We start from the raw sequence: 20,247 nt of genomic DNA on the forward strand, positions 1-20,247 counted from the left end.
GGACGTATGAAGATGATACTAAAGTTCTTGTTTGTCATTTGTTGATTGATGTCTTTTTTATTTCAGTTGAGAGGCTTGATGTGTTGGGTCAGCTGGGTCGAACTCCAAGCTTCATGATGCAACCTCCGAAGGAACATTTGGTTGAAAGGGCAAGTGCTTTGCTTTCTTACAAGTTAACTGTAAAAACTGAGATACTACTAGGTTTATGACGAGCCAAGATGATTTTGTATGATTTTTAGGATTAGCAAATTCATCTGTATTAAGTTAAAAGATAGTTGTTGCAGCCTTGCAGGATTTGATATGACATAAAACTCTTGTATCTGACTGACTACGATTTCAAGCTAAATGAAGAACAAAAGGCTGTATAACATTTTAGGTTGTGTCAATTGTGTGTGCTTGTTCAGTTGGACTGGTCCTGCTTCATATGTTAGGGTCGAAACTCTAAAGTTGATTTGAAATGCATTTGATGTCATGATAAGTCATAAGAGTAGGCGGAACATGATTTTGATGGAGAACTCTAATCTGAATTTTATACAAAGGTGAAAGGTGTATTTCCGGGCATTATGTTTTTTAGAAATATGAATTGATCGGGTATTTTGCCATAGTTTTGACAAGTGAAACGGTAGTTTTTAAGTCAATGCTCATCCTTTTCAGTTCCTCTTGTGCTGCCTAGCCCTTCGAGAAATATTAATTGTAAGAACTTGAGAATCACTTGTTATTTGTTGATATCTCAATTCCATCTCTCCAATGAAGTCCCTCAGCTTCTTCTGCATCGGTATTGTCTTGTAAAAACTTTGACGTTTTGCAATTGTTAACCTATTTCGTGATAAATTTTAATCCTTGGTAGAGCGTGAATGAATTGTCGTAATTTTCAGCTGAAGTAGCACTTTGATCCTTGTGCTAATTTCTTATACGTTTTGAAACATCAATGCAGTATTTCCATCCAGATAACATGTCTTCAGCAGAAAAAATGAAAAGTGAGCTTGCCAAAGTTAGAGACGAATTTAAAATGTCAGAATCAGATTGTGGATCCGCAAGAGTACAAGGTATTGGGTTCTTGTTGCATAATGTTAATGCTTGTTTGGTGCGTCTCCGGAAGGAAAACGCATAGCTGAGTTTAGAAGTATAATCAAGTTTGTTCTCCGCCTGTTTCTAGGACATATGATGGTTTCATACTCACCATATCATGTCCATGTCTGCTAATCCCTCGATAGCTCTAGCAAAAAGATAATTTTACACAAAAGATAAATGAAAAGAGAGGGCAAAAAGAAAAAGGAAAAAAAAGGGAAAAAGGAAGAATGAAAAGGGGGGTGGTGGTGGTGGTGGAAGGGGAAGCAAAAGAGAATTTGGTGAATTATGAGTAATTGAACAAGCTGGTGCATTGTCCTTAAATTATTTTTCGTTTAAAAGAAATGTGGAATGTCCTTTTCACCAAAGAGAAAAGAAAGATCGTAGTAGAACACTAATAGTTATTGTTGCAAAGACTGTTTTGATTTGGCATAGTATTTAGGGATAAAATCATTTTGGTACCCTGTATTATAGCAAAACATACATTTGGTATCCTGTCTTTTTGATAATATTAAAGCGGTATCTCAATGTTTTCAAAAAAACCTTTTTGATACCCTAAACCCGCTTTTTGATATGTAAAATGACCTTAGTACCCTTTTATTTAATTAATAAAAAACTAATAGTTCTAGGAAAAAAATCATGAACTTTTTTATTTTGTTATGATCTTTTAAATATTTTAATGTTTTAAAATATAAAAATATTTTTTAAATATTGATTTCTATTTAATTGATAAGAATGGTAGTTTGGACATTACATATTTTAAAAATTAGCTTCAAAATACCCTGAAAATGTTTTTAAAAATGTCGAGGTATCATTTTGATATTATAAAAACACATGGTATCAATAACATGTATCAAAATAATTTTATCCCTTTTTTACTTGTTTTCACGGGGAAAATAATTCGTTACCTTGCTTATTGAGTTCGGGGCGGACCTCTTGATCACGGTTTCCGTGTCTTTCGGAGTTCACTGATTTACATTTCCTGATTGCTGCGTACAGTCGCACAACTCACAACCAAGATCAAACATCTATCAGCAGTTCTACACAAGAAGGTGAAAACAAAAACAATTCTCTCTTTGCATATTTAGAATTCGTTCATTTCATCAATTTGAGTTTTCAATTTCAGTTTTACTACAGTTAAAAGCTCTTACAAAAAATCACATTAAATTTTTTTTCTGCTACAGTGAAAAACTCTCACATAAAATCACATCTCAACTCGAATCTGCGAATTGAACGTGGCCTAATTAACTTACAAAGTCTATTTGAGGTAAATGACCTGTTTATTGATTGATATTGTTGATACAGGATAAGCATTCTCGGAAGGGTCTTGTAGCGATGGTGCAAAAGAGGAAGAAGTTATTGAAGTATCTCCGAAGAACTGACTGGGAATCTTACTGTTTTGTTCTAGATAAACTTGGTCTCCGCGACAACCCTGATTACAAGAACTAGGCTAAACCATACCATTACATTTCCCACTCCCCGCCGGCAGATTTTTGTATTTTTCGTATCGTAGCTTATTTCCAGTTCAGAGGGAGGTGGAAATGAAATTGTATCGGTATTTGATTTATTTCTTATTTCCTTGTGGCCTTTTTGGAACAAGGGATGATAACGATGTGCTGTCAAGAATATATTGTTGCTCACTTTTTTGAAAGCTGATAATAAGCAGCGAACAAATGCAGTGAAGAGCTGTATCATTAATTCGTTATAAATGTATTTCCTGTTCAGAAGAACATAGTACATACCTTTTATGAGTTTACCTTACTCGTTTACTCATCATAATGGAATCTACGCACATGAATACTCGTTTACTCATCATAACGGAATCTACGCACAAGAATTCCCTAGTATTTGCTTCGTTGAAACAATGGAACCCAAATCTAATCTGTCCTCGCAAAAAGGATTGCATTTTGTTCTTGTAAATCTCGTTGTTGGTTTGAGTTTGAATCCCTCGCTTGTAGCCACAACGGGAAGTTGCAATATGACAGAGTCGATGTGTCTTGAGAAGTTGTTGCCGCGGCCGACAGTCATGGTGGTCTCAGAAGTCCTTTTGATGAAATTGAGGTGACGTGCTTTGCCTTTAGTTTTAGGTTCGGACACAGTTGCTGTGTGCTCTGAGACTTGTGGATTCAGCCGGTAAAGAGAATCGGCTCGCAGCTGGAGATAAAGGCATTTGATGCAGAAACCATGGTATTTTTCACCTACTAAATTTTAGTTATGGAAGTTTTGTTAACGTGGAAAACGTTTTATGGTGATATGAAAGCTTCGTATGTGGATGGACTGGATTACTTTTAAATTGGCAACATATTAGATAGTCTCTTATCTTCGTACAGATTTCTAAAAATTAGAGTATTTCCTGATTATCTTTTTTATGGCTTTGTTCGGTGAGCAATTGAGGGCAAGATCAATCAATTTAACCAGAAGGGTAAAAAATAAATAAAATAAAATAAAGATTAGCATCTTGCCAGGTCCATATTAAAGTTTTTTTTTTTGGTTTTTTCCGGTTGACAAGAACATTCAACTGTAGCTGTTATCAGTAGCCTGTTCTTCAACAAAATGCATCTCTCTCATGTGAAATCTATCCTTGACTACATGAGATTTGAGGCGTAAATCTTATTATTTTCGTGTGTGGTGCTTTTACTGATATAGACTTGTACTGTATTTGACAACATCTGTTTGTTTTCTTGATTTGGGGGTTGGCATTAAAATCGACCCTGATCAGCAAATAATATATTTTTGCCATTAAACTTCCCGGTTCCAAGACCACCAAAAAGTATTTTGCTTCAAAATTTTCTGCATGATTTTCAACCCATGTTTTGCAGAATTACTCATAAGTAAATGGCCTTTACAACTGCAATAGAGTGATGATCACTAATCTCCAAAGGACATAATTAAAGAAAGATAGAGATGAGAGAAAAGACCCGCGGAGACACCTGATCCTGTGATATGGTAAATGGAAAAAGCATTTATTTTGTGTCCCCCATGGAGCAGAACTATGTAATAAAACAACCTCAGAACTACATTTATTGCTTTCGTATTTTAGGCTTTTCTTTTGTCAAAGTGGCACTTCAAACTAGGCAACCCTTTCATTTAATTTCCCCCCATTCTGCCCACCGTTCTACCACAGAGACTATGGACTTGATCGTAAGAGAAGAAGAGAGTAAATCTCTTTCCAATCCTTAACAGTATCGAAAGTCGCAACATTTAGTTGGCTCTTACTTGAGTCTTTATCTTTCTACCATTCACTGCAGGTTTCACGTTACATTATTAGCATTGCAAAAAATTTAACTTTTTAATATATTTAAAAAGCCCTTCGGCCTATAGTTTTTATACAAATGACTATGAGTGACACGAAATAGGGAGTATAAATTTGCTCTATAAATACATATGTTCTATTCTTGCACGTAGAAAGATATAGAGGGCAAAATATGAACAAGAAATGAAGGGAAACATTGTGGTTGTGGTCATTTTTGTGCTGCTTCTTGTCACTCAGACCATCACAGAAGCAAGACACCATTCCCAACACAAGCAACACCAGCAAGGATCACAAGTCAAAGAAGAATCACAGAAGAGAAGAAGCAGAACAAGTAGAAGTAGAGGAAGAGGCAGAGGCAGAAGCAGAGGAGGATCAAATTGTGACCCCTTATTCCAATACCTATTTGGAACCTGTAGCCAATGGCCTTTTCCAACTTCTCCATCCCCAGACAATCCATTTTCACCAGCACCTAGACCGTCTCCTCCTCGCCGGATTCCGCCACCTTTGCCACCACTAGTCCCTTCTGCTCCCCCAATCCCCATCACACCACCACTTGTCCCATCTCCACCACCACTAGTGCTATCTCCACCTCCTATTCTTCCTTCTCCACCACCACTAGTGCTATCTCCACCTCCTATTCTCCCTTCCCCACCACCACCCCTCCTCCCTTCCCCATCACCACCCCCACCACTAATTCCTTCACCTCCACCACCTTCACCCTCGCCACCACCCCTGTCTCCACCACCACCATCTCCACCGCCACCTTCACCACCGCCACCCTCTCCACCTCCACCATCCCCGCCGCCGCCGCCGCCATTAGTTCCATCACTGCCACCGCCTTTGCCGCCACCGCCATTGGTGCCCTCTCCACCACCACCTTTACTCCTCCCCCCACCCATTCCAATTATAGAAACACCAGTGCTTCCATGGTTACCGCCTCCTGAAGCAGTTCCAGAGTCCCCTGATTTGCCACCATTAGTACCTTCCCCTCCATTTGTTTCCACACCCACCGCACCAGACTTCTTTCTTCCCCCACCTACACCAGATTTACCACCCCAAGAGTTTACTCCAGCTCCACCCCTTGTCCCAGTCTTTTCTCCACCAATTGAGCCTCTTTTACCACCTGAACCGCCATTTTCTTTCACACCGACTCCAACTGAACCAGATAGTGGATTGATTCGACCACCAGAATTTCCTGTTCCACAGTCACCGAGTCTCTTTCTGCCACCTCCAATTCCTGAAAATCCACCGGAACAGCCACTTCCATTTTCGTCGACACCACCATCACCGGATATAGTCGTCAATGAGCCTTTCCAGCTTCAACCACCTTCTGATGATTCACCTCCGTTTGGGAACTAATCTTCAGTTTCATCTCGCTTAGTTCTTCTGTGATCTACCTCTTCCCGGAGTCTGCTTTTATTTACTACCATAATATCCGAGCTTTTCTTAGTTTGGTTTGTAATCTTTCAGTAGTTTTTAGTTTAAGTTTTCTATAGAATATTTAGTATGACAGAGACAGATGCAGAGTTTGCAATTAGCATGATCGAGGTTAAAGTTGGATCAATTGGTGCTGGATAAGGAATGTAACAGTACCAAAACTAGCATAATAATCAAAAATATTATTCATGTTCATACACATTCAATGATCTCTACAATGCCAATGGTGCTTCAAATCCAAATACAATAATCCAGTTTATCAAACAGAAAGATAAAAGATAGTAAAAACCAGTCTTCATACATCATCTTCGCATACTATAAGTAGAGAAAATTATTAAAAAAAAAAAAAGAAAAGAAAAGAAAAGAAGAGAAAAAATCGATACAGAAAAAGGTGACGTAGAAAAGCTAACGCTCACATATAAGACACCCATGGCGCAGGTAAAGGTTCCTCTGGCTCTCACTAGGAACGAAACCACAAGGTGGGACTATTTTCCTAAGCGATGGCCTTGTGAATACCATCAAAGCAACAATATCTACACTCACGTTGTTACACCACTTGAGATTTATCTCCCTCAATGCTCTGCAGCTCTGCACTACTTCCTTCACTCCTTTCGCCGTCACGGCCAAGCAACCAGTCAAGTCCAACTGCAGCAGCTGGGGACATCTTTTTCCAATCAATGCCAATCCATAATCATCAATTCCCGAACCCCATGCACACAATACCTCCAAGTTGGAAAGTTCGAAGTCCACCAAAAAATTCTCGATCCCAATGCATTGATTCATTCCCAGGTGCCTAATCTCAGGGCATCTCCTTAAAACTTCTAAAACGCCTTCTTCTGTGATTCCCACACAATTGCTTAAATCGAGCATTTGCAAATCGGGGCAAAGAGATGCAAAGGTCTTGATACTTTCATTGCCCAAAGAACGATTTTGAGCCAAGTTCAAAGACTTGACTCGAGTATTGGCAACAGAACCGGCGCTAAAAGTGGAATCTTCGGCACCTAGATTTGTACCAGCCATCTTGATTTCATTCAAAAAAGGACAGTTTCTTGTGAGGCAGAAGAAGGTTGAATCTGTCAACTTATAGCACATACTAAGGTTTATGTAAGTTACACTATGGAGAAATTCCGACAACGTAATCATGTACTCGTCTGTGAGGAAATTCACTTCTTGAAGATCCAAGTGCTGAATGGACCGATGCTTAGACAGCAGAAATGAAATACCATTATATGTAAAGCCGCAGCTATTAGCCAGAATGAGCTTATTCAACGGCAGAGATGCTTCTCCAATCGAATAAAGCAATTCGTCGGAGATAACAGATTCAGTAAAATCAACAGCACGTAAAGCTTTTGCACATAACAACGAATAATTGAACGTGGAATCATCCAAAGAAAACCTAATTCGGAACACCGATACTGAATTCAAATTAGCACAGCGACGGAACAACAAAGCAATGCCATTTTGGGTTATGAAGTCACAGCAATGTATCACAATCTCATTCAACAACAAACAGTTCGCAGAAAGATACGCAAGGGACCGATCAGTGATGAAGTGATTACCAGAGAGGTTGATCTTCCTCAAACCCTTGAGCTTCAACGACAGCGACAAAATCCCAGCATCGGTTATCGGTGTCCAAACACCACCGGAATTGGAAAATCCAAGCTCGGGAAAGCTAATATCGAGGTCTTCAAGAAACGGGAACGATTCCACAATCAAATTCAAATCGCTGTCCCGTAAGGATCCGATTTTGGAGCAATTCAAACGCCTCAATCTCGAAACTTTCGGTCGGCCAACCGATCGCAAACCGTGGATCGGAAGGTTCCTACGAATGGAGACACTCCTCCGATTGGAGACATCGATTTCTTCCAGAGCCAAATCGGTTTCCGCCAGTTGAGAGAGAATTCCGTCGATGTCGCCGCGGAGACCACTCAGGTCAATCTTCCGAAGCTTCGGGAATCTTCGGACGAGATCGGGAAGAAGAGGAAGCGTTGGATCGAGAACGGCGAGGGCGGTGACGAGGTCGTTGGTGATGGAGAGGAATTGCTTGCAGACCAAAGAGAGAGAGGAGAATCGGTGGCGGTGATCGACGAAATTGAAGATCGATTGCCAGCATTCCTCCGGCAAATCCATGAGCTTTGGGGATTGAATTGGCCGATCGGAGAAGACGAAGTTGGGAAGTTTGGAAAAGCAGAGCAGAAAAGGGAAAGAATTTATGATCGTTGGATTTGTGTGGAGAGAAGATTGGAGGGAGTTTTCTTTGGATGTTGTTCAAAGTACGGTGCAATAACAACAGTTGATTTCTTTTTTGTGGATCTTACGTTCTAACTTTTAAGGAGATCTATTGGATGATTTTTTGAATTTGAAAAATGGCTCGTTAGCAGCAGTGTTATTAATAATTTAATTAATTAAAAAAAGAGTTGGAGATTTTTATTTTTAGGGCGTGACTACAATAAAAGAACAATACTGAGGGAAAAAAAAAGGAAAAAAAGAAAAAGTCTCAGCCCCTCTTAGCTCCCGTTGCAATCGACAGCCGGCATGCATGCCGTTGGGACCACCGTTAATCAGCCTCCATGGCTAGAAACTTCTGTCACGAAGGGTGACGAGATGGGTCTTGACCTCTCCGATGACGGAATCTCGCCGATTTGGGTCGCAAATCGCAACCTCTGTTCCGTCTTCCGTCGCAACCTTAGACGCGTCCTCCGTCGGTGGGGTGCCACATTGTAGCATTTTTCTTATTTTCAAATAGAATAATTAGAGGGAGGAGTTTTTTTTTTTTTTCTTTTTCGAGAGGAATTTAGAGGAAGTTCTATAAAATTAGGGCCCGTTTAATTTATTAATTTGAGTTTTTAATTCAAAAATAGTAGAAAATAGGTTAATATGAAAAACTTAAGGAATTATATGTTAATTTTTAGTTATAGAAATTAATATGTCATAATTTGTCAAGTTATGATTCATAATCAGATAAGTTATGGTTCATAGCCAGACAATGACAAAAATCGTGATTTATGGACAATAACTTGTTAAGTTATGGTTCATAACCAGACAAGTTATTGACGAAAACAGTAATTTAACCTATTTATTAACTTATGTAAATTATTAGCCTATTAATTTTAATTCATCTTAAGTTTTTACCTATTTTCCTCTTTCTCCCTTTTTAATTTGAGTTGAGATATAATTTTATATGAGAGTTTTTTATTTTAATAAAAAAGTTAGATGTGAATGTTTCTGAAAGCTTTTTAGGCCCCGTTCTTTTCGCTGATTCGAGTTTAGAATTCAAGTTTTGCTACAGTAAAAAGCTTTCAGAAACAGTCATATTTAACTTTTTTACTACAGTAAAAAGCTCTCATATAACATCATATCTCAACTCAAATTAAAAACTTGAATTAGTGAACCGAACAACCTTTTATTATAATAAAATTTAAATTTTAAACTCAATCGGTGAAATGAACGAATTACCTTATGGATTTCTAATTCACGCTTTTGTTGAAAGAATCCTCTTTCGGTTTTAGCTTCTGTAAAAGTAATCATTCAAATATATTAAAGCCCACTGGCCACCAAGCAAGCGAAATATATATATATATATATATTTTTTTTTTTTCTTCTTTAGGATACACGTAAAAGTATGCAATTATGGAAATGACGATATGTCTCCCGCCCTAATCCAACTTTGAAATAGCAAAATAGCAAAATGTTATTAATAGTAATACTGTTAAATTCTAGTCGGATATTTTAGTTTGGTTTCCTCGAGTTATGTTCTTTAAAAATTGATGTTGTTTTTTTTTTTATATTAAAAAAATATTATCTAGTTGAAAGCTCTACACTTGCACCTGTCTAGATTGTACTTAACTAACAAGTCAAGTTGATTTCATAAATGCCAACATATGAATTTCATCCATGTTGTGGGAAAGATCATAGACTGGTATTTAAAAAAAATAAAATAAAATAAAATAAAAGAGAGAGAGAGAGAGAGAGAGAGAGAGAGAGAGAGAGAGAGAGAGAGAGAGAGAGAGAGAGAGTTGGGAGTTGGATATAAAGTTGCAAGTAGGATGGTGGATCAAATCTGGTTGGGGCTATATTCAAACACCAAACTTTGTTGATGTCCCCATTACCTCCATTGTAGGGCATATATGTTAATCTTTGTATAGATAACCACCGACTTTGCTCTGTTCAAATGGAAAGCAGATTGTGCTGTTTAGCGACTCTTCTTGATAGGCCCTTACCCTTCAATGTGTCGTTTAGAAAGTAAAACGTTAGAGAAAATTATTGAATTTATCTTTAAATTTTTAAATACATTTCTATGGTCCTTATATTAATTGGAATGGCCTGAGCCTAATCCTGAAATTAAATCCTTATTACTATACTATTAAGAAGCACGGATGTGGGTAAAAAAGTTTCGTTCTTCAACACTATCCTTGCTTGCTTCCAACTTTTTATTTTCTTTTTTCTTTTTTGTATTTTTCCCTTCAACCATTAATTGAACCAATCCTAGAGTTTTACTCTCTTTTCAATCTAATGGTTCATCCACATGGCTTAATCATTCTCACACACCACTATGAGTTGACTTGTTAAATATTAATAGTATGGATATATTAATAAGTACCATGTTAATATATTTTATCTTTAAATTGCTATTACTTTATATATTAGTATACACTTATATATTAGCGTGCTAAATATTAAGTATGTTAATATATATTTTTTGGACTTGGTATATATATATTACCATTACTATATATATTTTTTATTTTGTTAATGTGTCAATGTATTTGTTTATTTTTATTAATACATTTAAGAATGGTTCACGTTTTATTTTATCTTTTATATTAGTATATTATATATATACATCTTTGTGTTACTTGTGTATATATTTTTAGTATGTATTAAATATTATATATATATTCTATCTTTTACTCTCTTTTGTTTTTTTAATATTAGTGGACATTATTATTTTTTTGTTAAGTATGTTAATACATATATTGTTATAAATTACTTTATGGTATACATTTTTTTGTTTGTATTTTCATCACTTTTTAACTGTTCTTGAATTTTTTTGATTATTTTTTTGCTACTATAAAGTATCCTTTGTACTTTTTATTTTTTAATTGTGTTGTTTATTTAGCTTATTGTATTTTTTTTTTTTGTTACTTGAGGCACGTTCCTCATACTAGTATGGATAAATAGTGTTTAATGTGTGTGCCCTTTCTTTTATAAAATTTTAGGAAAAAACCCAAAAAAAATCACTTAAAATGGTAAAAAAAATATGATTTTTGTCACTCCACTTAAAAATAAATAATTTTCGTTCAATAAATAAAAAGAAAATTAAAGATCATGATAGCACCTTATTACACTTTTATCAAGATATGCCTTTTAATCTAGGCCTTTACGATTGTGAAATACTAATACTAACTCGATTAACATGTTACATTCATTTTTATGTCGTTCATTATTATTATTTTTTTGTTTGTTTGTTTATAAACTCGGATAAGGGAATTTGAACCTTATATCAATTATTTATTACCTTTTTTAGCAAGCAAAGTTCACCAACAATACGTTGAAAAGCATGTCATAAAGCAAGACTCTGGATCTTCACCACTAAAAGATATCCAGCTTCCGTAATGGATTTTTAACGCATGTTTGTCCAATTGCCATTTAGTGCACAGTAACATAAGACAAAGAATGTCCCTAAAAATACGTACTGAGGCACATGCCTCATGTTCCTCTCATTGTATAGGTTAATATATATATATATATATATATAGTAATTACTAGATGACAAAATTTTTAGAATATTATAAATATAATAAAATGTCGTAGTAATTATCATAATAATATTATATTTTGTATTATATAATGATATAGTTATTATCTTAATGACATAAAAATGATATAAAATTTTGTTATTCTTATAATATTTCAAAATTTTTGCTAAAGTTAAATTTTGATATGAAATTTCATGTATAAATCTATATATATCCACTGGCCACTACAAGTCTAAAACAAAAGTAAAAAAATTAACTATAAAATAACATACTCAGCTTGGACAATATTTTTTTAGACCACAGTATTAATTGGTTGTTTTTTATTTAGGAGTTGTCGCGCTTATTGTTAACAAGGACAATATAACTCGTAATTAGCTCTCGTGTATGTTGCATAAACTTTGATTGATTATTACTATTTTTTTCTGGGAAAAAATTTGATTGATTATTGCTTGTAGTGTAATGTGTTGGTCTATTTTAGGTATATAGAAAGCATCCTCAAATTATTAACAATAAAATAATTCACATCATGATATGTTATCACGTTAGTTGCACTATCAGTACGCGAACATGGATTTTGCAGGTGACATGGCTCATTAACAATAAAATGTATAGCTTTTGTAATTTGAATGCTTTTCGGGAGTCATGATGGTGTAGCATGTATTTTACTCAACAGGTGGGAATTGTATTTTTTCTGTTAGATTAATTTTTTAATTGTTAGATCTACAATAATAACAGTAGTTTTGTATGACGTGTTATAAATTTATAATATAAATTTACACAGATTTTACTTGTTATGTAGAAAAATGTGCACTAACACGTTGGACGGCGATAGCGCTCCACGTGGCCCTATGTTTGCCACGTCAAATAGCAGTCGACGTCTGGACCTTGTTTTCCTTCTGAATGATTAGAAAGGCTGAGCGTATAGACGAATCCTTAGACCGCCAACCATTCGAGACCGTCGAGACCTGTGTAACTTGCGCATTAGAAGCACTACAACAGAGTCAGCCGAACAAAGCTGACGCCTTGTTTACTAGTATAGGCGTCGAGGGCAGAACACGGGTGACGGAGTGCCTCAAATAAAGATCCCTGACACAGACAGGTTACGTCTGGGTTCAAAAGATGTCAGTAGCGTAGGGATTAATTATGAGCTCTTAAAACCGCCTGAAACGGACGGTTGAAAATTACAGGATCTGCAGAGCTGTAATAGGGGACAAATTGGATGAGTGAATAGTACAGGCTATGGTCTGGGTCCATAGGATATTAGGCCACTCGAGTGGATAGGCCTACAAAGAAGAACCGCCCAAGAAGTAATTTTTGGGCTATAAAAGGGGCAAAGCCCCAAAGAATGAGAGAGCTTTTTCGGATGTAACAAAAGGAGAAAAAAGATATATACAATACACGGTGGATGTAGCTCTTCATTAACAGAGTGAACCACTATAAAACTCATGTACTCTTTATATTCATTCAGGCACCACTTCCGCACTTCTTAAATTACCATACTACAAAGAGCACTTTAGCAGCATTAATCCAAATTGTTAACGATTTCAGGCCGGTAACCTAACAGTATACCGAGAGGTAACCCGGTATAATTCTGTTGGTGAAATTCAACCGTCAACATTACTGTTAAAAACTAATCCTCTTACTATTTCTATTGATGGAATAAAATAGCATGCTTCACTGTAAAAATTTTCTATTTTTCTTAAAAAAAAGAAAAAAAATGTTATTAATCTCCATGGATAAAATATTGGGTCACAAAATATTAAGACCTACCTGCCCATTTAGGGAGACTCAATTTGAATTATGAACTTGAGTTTAGTAGGTGAGTGAAAATATTATAAGAAAAAAATTAAACTTAAATTTTAAGTTGTAAGTTGAGTTTGGTAAAAGAACGTGTCCTAGACTTTGGTTTGCAGCTGTATCTTATTATGTTTTCGTTACTCCTTTTTTTTGGCTTCTTTTTTACTCTTTCCAGTTTCCATATTGTTTTTTTCATTCTCATCGTCAACAACCGAGTCCAACTTCGGAGTTTGGCTATGGCTATGGTTCCTCGCGTGTATAGAGTGCCTACGCCTTGTAGAACCGTGTGAGGACGAGAGACTGATCCGCGTTCGAGCTTAGATTTTCGATGCTTCCGCATTTTGGACAAGTACCAAAATTACCAATTAGACGAGAACAAGAATCAAGGCTCAATTTCGGCTTTAAAGTACTATAGCGAGATTCATTCTCGTCGAGGAATCTTTGGGATCGGCGTTGATAATCATCCTCGCTCGTTGATTGTTCGGCTTGAAGGTGGAGAGAGTGAAAAGCAGGAGAGTGCAAATCGAAATGATGGATTGGGTGTTCGAGAGAAGACGATTCAAATAGCTTCTCTTAATAATCATTTTCAGTCAAGACTTCAATGGAAAAGAAGAAGATATGAGCTTGTTTCTATCGGTGCTTCTCTTGTTCAATATTGATGGTGGTTGTGTTGATCTTATCTTCTGGAAAAAAAAAAAAAGAAGAAGAAGAAGACTCATTTCTCAAATTTCTATGAAGTTTTTAGCTTTTGCTGTGAAACCCATTGATGGATCTCCGATTATCTTGTTCTTTTGGTTATTACACATTACCCAAAAAAAAATTGAGACAATAAGTGAAAAGCAACAAGGAAAGGAATAGAGGCAAAAAGAAAAAGAACAGATAAATAAAGCCCGTTCATTTCGTTGATTCGAGTTTAAAATTCGAGTTTGTTACAGTAAAAAGCTCTCACAAACAAGTACATCTAACTTTTTTGTTACAGTAAAAAACTTTCACATAAAATCACATCTCAATTCAAATTAAAAATTCAAATCAACGAACTAAATGAGCCCTGTAGAGTAAAGTAAAAAGCTTTTTGTATTACGTTGAAATTTGAAAACAATATAGCACAGGTCCGTTAAGTTCTCCTTCATTTAATTAATTTAAGTTTAAAATTTTCATTTTATTATAATAAGAAACTTTTCAAAATATTCATATTTAATTTTTTTATTACAGTTAAATATTTTTATATAAAATTAAAACTTAACTTAAATTAAAAATTTAAATCAGTGAATTAAACAAGTCTTAAAATAACTCTAATTTTTTAGGTTTATAATAGCTCATGATGTGTCAAAGTGTGATGATGTGTCAAGCACTAATAGGTGGGACATCTATTGGGACGACAATTTAGGGATAGTAAATTTGGACTCTTTTGTATGAGTAATAGAGTTTTAATCTTATGAGAATGAATAGTAGCATTCAGAGAAAATTTTAATTGAAAATAAAATGTCTTTAGACTAATAAATTTGAGAATTTTTTTTGATGTTTTCTCTTTTTTTTGGTACACTGGTAATTCATGTTTAACAGTCGTCAGATTTATATTATTTTTTCAATATAATTTGACTTTTGATAAGATTTAATACAGATCCAACGGCTGATAAGCAGGAAACACCGTGTTAGTTTTGAAAAATGATTTTCTATGCAAAAGCATGTATCTAGTAGATCGTGTATAATAAAAAATTTTGACAAACCTTTGAGATACTCTATAGATTACATTAATTTATACACGAATAAATTAATCAAATTAATTTATACATGAATAAATTAATCAAATTAATTCATACATGAATAAATTAATCAAATTAATTTATGAATAAATTTACCTAGCGAACGATTATGTCTATAACTTAAGTTCTTTGACCACGAACGTTCTTTGCTCTAAGCTTGTTTAGAATTCTCGAATCTTCCTTGTCAATTCCTTGAATCTACGAAGACATGTGTGTGGGCATACCTGAAACAAAACCGGATTAGTAAATAAACACTCAAGTATTTCACGAATACCAACACATGCACGGCGTGAAATTTGAGAGAAAAATTTTCCTTTATGCACACTCTATAGAATTCGGCCACACTATGCTGGGGAGAGCAAAAATTGTGTTCTTCAAGTTTTTACAATCTCCTATTTATAAAGTAGCCATCAGACTCCCAGAAGAAGTCTAAACTTTATCTCCAAAATAAAATTTAATAATTATCTCCTACTTCTAATTGATTTTGGAAACAATTAGAAGTGGATTAATAATTAGAAGTGGATTATCTCCATAGTAGGGGATTTTATTTCCAAAACAAGTACATTTTCAAGTTAAGAGATTATATTGACACAAGTGACAAAATTCAGGGGTGTTTATAAGCATTTCTGTTAAAAAAACTTAAGATAATTAATCTCGATGAACATATTGATACAAGTGACAAAGTTACGGAAGAATTTATAAAATTTGTCCATTATACAACTAGCAAAAGAGTAAAGTTGAACTATTTCACACAACTGAAAAGAAATAATAATAAAATACATCTAGCAAAGTCCTAATAAAAGGCTAATCTTCTTATTTATTTGGGTAATCTTGATAAATATTTTTTAAAAATGTATGAATCATGATTTTTATATTTTATTCTTAATTCATAACTTTTTTAATTAAATAATTAGACTAACAAAAGGTATTTATGAAGAGTAAAAAATAAAAGTCCAGGTTCATATACTTTTAAAATTAATGGCCTGTTTAATTCACTGATTCAACTTGAGATGTGATTTTATATGAGAATTTTTTACTGTAATAAAAAAATTAAATGTGACTATTTTTGAAAACTTTTTACTGTGACAAAACTTAAATTCTAAACTCAAATCGATGAAATATACTGAGGCTAAATTCTCTATTTTTAATATTTGTTTTTCTTCCTATCCTCTTCTCTAGCGCGCGCTCTCTCTCTCTCTCTCACCTTCTTTATTTCTTTTATTATTATTGGATAATATTCATGTGTGAAGTGTCTTCGTCCACTATCCACGACATCTAACATAGAGAGCTGAACTTTCACCTTCTTTATTTCTTTTATTATTATTGGATAATATTCATGTGTGAAGTGTCTTCGTCCACTATCCACGACATCTAACATAGAGAGACTGAACTTTCACCTTTTGACAACTACCACAAGATTTCACGTCCTATCTCCCCTCTAATCTCTACAGATCTTCTTAAATCGAAAAAAAAAGTGCTTTCTTGGTTTTCCTGCTATAAACCGTCTTTTGTCCCCTTCTCCTAACAAAAGTACATTTGCACACGTAGAGAGAGAAAGGAAAGAGTTCAAAACTTACACAGACAAACCACAGAAGTTTCTCATAGTCCCAACACATTATCTCATCCACACTCAAAATATAATTTTTGTGTCTCTCTCTGTTCTTTTTTTTTTGGCAACACATGAATCTACTTCTTCTTCTCATCTGCACCATTTGGTTCTCTCTCATTGTTGATGCAAGACTAGAGAAGGCCACTCTTTCCAACATTTCTGGGCATCTTCTTCTTGCTGAGGAAGAACCCACTTCTCACTTTTCTCCAATGGATGCTCAATCTCCAGGTATCTCTTTATCTCCAAAGTGCCGACTTTTTTCTGTGTCTGTTGTCCTCAATTTGAGTTTTGTTTCAAATCCAGACCCAGTAATTGAAATTGATTCTTAAAATGGGGGAAAAAAAACTTAGTAGTTATCTTCATTTCTCCTGAAAAGCACAGAACAGTAGATAAGGACCGAATTTCTCTTTTTTATGGTTCAAATGGAAGCATATTTTTTTCTCAAGGTTTGCCATGTTTCAACTTTTGCTTAATTTAGGAAGAAAGTGGTTTACTTTCTTCACCTTAATGAGTGTTGTTATGGCTTTTGTTGTGTGTTGTTAAAGCAGGAAATTCTGAGGTTAAAATAGTGCACCACCAAGATTTGAACAAGAGAGTTCTTATTGCACTCATTGTTGCCTCCACTGTCCTTGGTGGTCTCTTGCTATTTCTGTCTTGCGGTTGGATTTATAGACATAAGAAGTTGAGAGACTCCAATGGGAAAAATCGAATGAAAACGGGTAAAACATGCTTCTCCTCCAATTGTTTGATGAACCTTTTTTTCCGTTGTTTTCTGATTTTTGTTTTATTTTCTTAACATCAATTAGAAGAGGCTGCAGAAGGGGTACCATCTAGTCAAGTCATGGTCAGATATAACACCTCGAGGATGGGGAGTAGAAGGAGTTCAGTTGCTATTTTCGATTACGAATTGTTGGAAGCTGCAACAAACAAATTCAGCCAGAGTAATGACTTGGGTGAGAGTGGCTCGGGGCATGTCTACAAAGCTCGTTTTGATGAAAAGCTTCTTGCAACGGTGAAGAAACTTGACGATGCATTGCCGGATGATGAAAGAAAATTCGATGTAATTCTCCCATCTCTTAACCGATTCTGAATGTGGTTTTTTATGTCTGTGTGTTTCCACATTGATCATCACTTCCACTGCAGAATGAGTTGAACTGGCTGAGCCAAATCCGGCACCAGAACATCATCAAACTTTTGGGTTACTGCATTCATGGCAAAACAAGGCTACTTGTTTATGAAATGATGCGGAACGGCTCACTAGAAACTCAACTGCATGGTAAGTTAGTTCTAATTGGTCTCAATTGAAAACAAACAGCTTGGCTTGAAAAACTGAACATTATGTTGATACTTATTTTGTAACTATGTTTGATTAATTCTGTAGGACCCACTCAGGGGTCAGCTCTAACTTGGCACCTAAGGCTGAAGATTGCTGTTGATGTTGCAAGGTAAGTCCTCAGAACACATACAATGCTATTTTTTTTTTTCCTTATACTAACCTGAGGAACCATTATTGTTGATTATGTTAGGGGATTGGAATATCTACATGAGCACTGTAATCCTCCTCTAGTCCATAGAGATCTACAATTGTCTAACATTCTTCTGGATTCTAATTTTAATGCTAAGGTGAGATCTATTACCCTGACCCGTCAATGCCTAATATGGAAAGCATCTTCTTTCCCCCTAGTGAGTTTTCTCCTTGATCTAGCTTTCGAATTTTGGACTTGCTGTGACTTCTGGTACTGAAAACAAGGACAACATAGGGCTGTCCGGAACCGCCGCTTATGTAGCTCCAGAGTACATTTTGGATGGTATGCGTCTATTTTTACATCTATTGCTATATTCTCATTTAAACTGTTTATTTACCCCCTTGCCGGTTGTTCCTCTGAAATGGAGTTTGTATTGGAGTTCTTACAAAAAAATCATAGTCAAAGAAATTGTGTTTTGTATGTTACACTGACCAGTGTGGTATCATTTGAGTAATAGTATTTCAATTCAAATGTTCAGGAAAATTAACAGATAAAAGTGATGTCTATGCTTTTGGGGTTGTTCTTTTGGAGCTCCTGATGGGAAGAAAGCTTGTGGAAAACAAGGCGTCAGCTGAAACTGAAAACCAGTCTCTTGTAAAATGGGTAAATGAATATCCTTCTATTTTATTTATTTATTTATTATTATTATTTTAAAGATGTGAGTTCTCATAAGCACAATTTCTATCCATGCTCAACGTGTAGGCAATGCCTCAGCTCATAGACAGAACGAGGCTTCCCAACGTTGTGGATCATGTGATTAGAAATACTATGGACCTAAAACACCTCTACCAGGTTCTTTTGTAAAAAACTACTTTGGAAACACATCCAATCCGGCCAACATTTTCTTATATTAGTTGCTAAGATTGAAGCTAATGTGCCGTGTGGAACAGGTTGCTGCAGTGGCAGTCCTATGTGTGCAACCAGAACCAAGTTACAGGCCGTTGATAACCGATGTACTGCACTCGCTTATTCCGCTTGTGCCGGCAGAGCTCGGAGGGTCACTAAGAGTGATGGAGCCTGTGTCATCTTCTCATTGATTAAGATTGATTGTACTTTTGTGACTTATCTCATTTGCCATGTTTATTCCCACATAGGCCAGGTGACGTCTACATTATTATGTACATTATTATTGCTTTTAGAGGATGTAGTAGTAGGCATTTGACACTGGAAAGTTTTCAATGAAGGATTTAGATGCAGAAAAGTGTACTAGGAAGACAGTTTTGAGTCTGAAATTCTCAAAAAGAAAATTAGATCATGAATGATGCATTCTTTGCGTAATTGAGTTGAACGACATGTCATTTTCTGTGTTTAAATGACAAGAAAAATGTTTCGATCTCTGGATAGCAAACGTGTAATTATCTTGGAGGATTCAAATGGAGAAAATTTATGCGAGACAGATTTCCCAGTCTTAAAAATTCTCCAATGGAGGGAAAAAGAAAGAAGTTCTGCGGAAAGAAGCTCAAATTTGGATAGCAAATGAGTATGGGCGTATCACTTTCGGGAGAAACGACAAGAAAATTGTCATTTTGGAACAAACGGCAGCAAATTGCAAAGCAAGTAAAACGAAGGAGAATAAAATAGGATAGGCGGTGCGGCACGACACAACACGGCCGCACGGCTGCAAATCTGAAACGCAAACAAAATGTCGCTCTTGAAACGACATGTTTACTTGCATTATAGACGTTTACACACAAACGACATGCAGTTCATACTTCTTTTTGGGGTAGAAAATGTAGTTTACATGAGACAGAAATGCTATTTCTATTTGTCATTATATACAACGCCAAAGACAAACGTAATGTTGGAGAGATTGTAATATATCTCTCAATTTCAATATCACAAAATTGGCTTAAAACACATTCGGAAAGAGGGGGCGGACACAAGCGCGCGCTGCAGCCTGTGCAAAACAGACCTATCGGGTCTGTTTTGCTAAGCCCGCGCGTTGCAGCACACAGTAGCGTGCGCTGCAGCGCACGGACGCGCTGCAGTGCGCTTATTGGGCGCTGCAGCCTACGCTAAATAGACCTCTCGGGTC

General features: G+C 35.7%; 4 protein-coding genes across 7 annotated transcripts in view; 3 read left to right on the forward strand and 1 right to left on the reverse strand.

The window, feature by feature from the left end:
* The window catches only part of LOC21408380 (probable 37S ribosomal protein S28, mitochondrial), a 3,395-nt gene extending 571 nt beyond the window's left edge, over window positions 1-2,824 (forward strand). The window contains exons 2-5 of the mRNA XM_024166116.1: window positions 67-149; window positions 935-1,046; window positions 2,068-2,120; window positions 2,374-2,824. Coding sequence (XP_024021884.1) covers window positions 67-149; window positions 935-1,046; window positions 2,068-2,120; window positions 2,374-2,517 — 392 coding nt within the window. The 3' untranslated portion in view covers window positions 2,518-2,824. The remainder of the gene's footprint in view (window positions 1-66; window positions 150-934; window positions 1,047-2,067; window positions 2,121-2,373) is intronic.
* Window positions 2,825-4,504: 1,680 nt separating this feature from the next.
* LOC112091755 (vegetative cell wall protein gp1-like) lies at window positions 4,505-5,680 on the forward strand. The gene has a single exon (XM_024166144.1). The coding sequence runs from the start codon at window positions 4,505-4,507 to the stop codon at window positions 5,678-5,680; it is 1,176 nt and encodes a 391-aa protein (XP_024021912.1).
* A 475-nt stretch (window positions 5,681-6,155) lies between these two features.
* Window positions 6,156-8,020, reverse strand: LOC21408381 (F-box/LRR-repeat protein 2). The gene has a single exon (XM_024166145.1). It carries the CDS (start codon window positions 7,886-7,888, stop codon window positions 6,164-6,166), a length of 1,725 nt encoding a protein of 574 aa, XP_024021913.1. The 5' UTR covers window positions 7,889-8,020; the 3' UTR covers window positions 6,156-6,163.
* An 8,479-nt stretch (window positions 8,021-16,499) lies between these two features.
* On the forward strand, window positions 16,500-19,420 carry LOC21408383 (probable receptor-like protein kinase At1g80640). Of its 4 annotated transcripts, none has more exons than XM_024166127.1 (10): window positions 16,500-16,914; window positions 17,232-17,405; window positions 17,493-17,746; window positions 17,830-17,962; window positions 18,068-18,131; window positions 18,213-18,309; window positions 18,392-18,494; window positions 18,691-18,815; window positions 18,915-19,004; window positions 19,103-19,420. In XM_024166127.1, the coding sequence occupies exons 1-10, from the start codon at window positions 16,758-16,760 to the stop codon at window positions 19,247-19,249; spliced, it is 1,344 nt and encodes a 447-aa protein (XP_024021895.1). In that variant the 5' UTR covers window positions 16,500-16,757; the 3' UTR covers window positions 19,250-19,420. The 4 variants fall into 4 exon arrangements, with proteins under 4 accessions (XP_024021895.1, XP_024021896.1, XP_024021897.1 ...); XM_024166128.1 differs by having other exon boundaries at window positions 17,496-17,746; XM_024166129.1 differs by having other exon boundaries at window positions 17,505-17,746.
* The last annotated feature ends 827 nt before the right edge of the window (window positions 19,421-20,247 follow it).

This window comes from Morus notabilis, unplaced genomic scaffold (assembly GCF_000414095.1).
Source record: "Morus notabilis unplaced genomic scaffold, ASM41409v2 Scaffold843, whole genome shotgun sequence".
NCBI classification, from domain to species: Eukaryota; Viridiplantae; Streptophyta; class Magnoliopsida; order Rosales; family Moraceae; genus Morus; species Morus notabilis.